The 1,921-nt window shown below is 63.1% G+C and overlaps 1 protein-coding gene across 1 annotated transcript in view; it reads right to left on the bottom strand.

Moving 5' to 3' along the window:
- Positions 1-1,921, bottom strand: part of LOC105303564 (growth factor receptor-bound protein 10) — a 43,551-nt gene that overhangs the window by 26,169 nt on the left and 15,461 nt on the right. The window contains exons 2-3 of the mRNA XM_023521606.1: positions 1,519-1,615; positions 195-468 (exon numbers count right to left, since the gene is read on the bottom strand). Coding sequence (XP_023377374.1) covers positions 195-468; positions 1,519-1,615 — 371 coding nt within the window. The remainder of the gene's footprint in view (positions 1-194; positions 469-1,518; positions 1,616-1,921) is intronic.

Here is a 1,921-nt window from a genome sequence, read left to right as displayed (position 1 = left end):
AGGCTGTGATCCAAGGGCCAGGAGGGTCGCCCATGGGGAGGGGCCAACACAGCAAGGGTGGCCAGACGGTGGGATGGGGCGGGAGACGAGGGTGGGGAGGTGCCGATGGGGACGGGGCCAGGAAGCCAGCCGAGCCTGGACAGGTGGACGCGCCATCTCAGAACCGCAGCGGCCAGGCCAGGGCCCCACCTTACTGCCCTCCAGGGGAGCTGCCACTGTCCCCCGACCAGACGAGGGACGGAAGCCTCTGGAGAGGAGAGCGGCCAGCCAGTACCAAAGGGACGGAACCTGTGGAGCCGGGATCTGAACCCAGGGCCGCTTGCCGTCAGCCCTCTCCTCGTCAGCGTGGGGGACTGTCCCCTGCCAGGAAGGTCCCTGGCCTCCCAGGTGCCACACGGCCGGCTGTGGGTGCCGGGGGTCCCTGGAAGCCCCAAACTGGGCAGGGTCGGAGGAGATTAAGCTTACTGCCTGGGAAGGTTGGAGGAGATTAAGCTTACTGCAGACCAGGGCAGAACCAGGGGTAGTTCTGGAATGTTCTACTGACTTTCTTCCCTCGGTTCTAAACCGCAATGCTGCTTCGCGGTGTAGGGGCCAGTGCCCGAAGCCGCTGCATAAGGACACGCACGGCTGGCCTGTTCGGTCACCCTGACTCCAGCTTACTTTACAGGATAAAAATCTGCATTACAATCTATTCATTTCAGGGTTTTGGTGAGAATTAAAAATATTCTAAGTCCTAGCAAATCCTTTCCAAAAAAGTTAAAGTTCTAAAAATAATTTCCGAAATTGTTTTTGGAAGTCAGCCCCGATTGTGAGTCCCTCAGCGGATGTCCCCTGGGGTGGCTGTCACCAACCAGGGCTGGGGGAGGGGCCTCGAGGCTCAGAGTGGCCGGCGGCAGCCCCCCACCTGTTTCGTACCTGACACACAGACTCTTCGGAAGTATTTTTTTTTTTTTTTAACTTTTCTAGAATGGGTATGTGCAGCCTATTATTTTAACGAAAGCAGGTTTAATAATATCATCGTATAGAAAACAAGCGCCTTTATAAAAGCCCGCGTCGAGAGCTCCTTGGCTTACTAAAGAGGGGCAAAAACCTTGCACCCCGCGGAGCCCGGTGCAGGCGCACATAGAGCTGTGGGCGCGCCCCCCCGCCCCCCGCGGGTCACTGTCCACTGTGCCAGGCCACTCCCGGGACTCGGGGCCAGGTCCCTGGCAGCCACACGGGCCATCGCACTGTCACCGGGACGCGTGCATCCCTCTGCTGTCTGCTCCTGTAAGCGGGCTCGCTGCCATCCACGGGGCGAGTGAGCCCCGGGGCAGAGGCCGGCGCCCCCGACACACTTGAGGCTTCCTGGTTAGGGGCCCCACCGCCTCCACGGGGTGCAGCCCGCGCACTGCCGCGGGGCCCCTCCTCGGCCTGCCTTCAGCCCTGCGCCACGCAGCCCTGTCTGCAGCGCCCTCCCCCCCAACGGGCCGGAGCACCCCGAGTGTGAGCAGGCGTCCTGTCTGCCTGTCCCCGCACCGAGGCCACGTTCCTGCCGGCCGTGGAGGGTGGCGCATGGCGCAAAGGGGAAGGGCCTGAGGGCAGAGACTCCTTACGCCGGCGAGGGCCCCGGAGTCTGCGGAGGGGACGGCGTTCGCCGCCTCAACACTGGTCTGGGATCGCGAGGCCCCTCCCGGCCCGGTTCTGGGCGAGGTTTGCGGCTCGGTGCCCGGAAGCGTCTCGGCTCTGGGGGCTGCGGTCACACAGGGTCTCCCCCGTGGGCCCCTGCAGACGCTCCGAAACCCATGGTGACATGTGCGTTTCTAAGAGGTGACAGGGAGCCCAAGGTCCCCAGGCCCCTGGCCTCGTGTTTCTTCTCACGGTGCAACTCGGGGGGCTGGGGTTCCACAGCCCGTGGGAGGAGAACTCCTGGGCTGCGTGT

Source organism: Pteropus vampyrus, unplaced genomic scaffold (genome assembly GCF_000151845.1).
Source record: "Pteropus vampyrus isolate Shadow unplaced genomic scaffold, Pvam_2.0 Scaffold308, whole genome shotgun sequence".
Classification (NCBI taxonomy): domain Eukaryota; kingdom Metazoa; phylum Chordata; class Mammalia; order Chiroptera; family Pteropodidae; genus Pteropus; species Pteropus vampyrus.
Note: the sequence above shows the minus strand (reverse complement) of the source record. Positions and strands in the feature narration are given on the sequence as shown.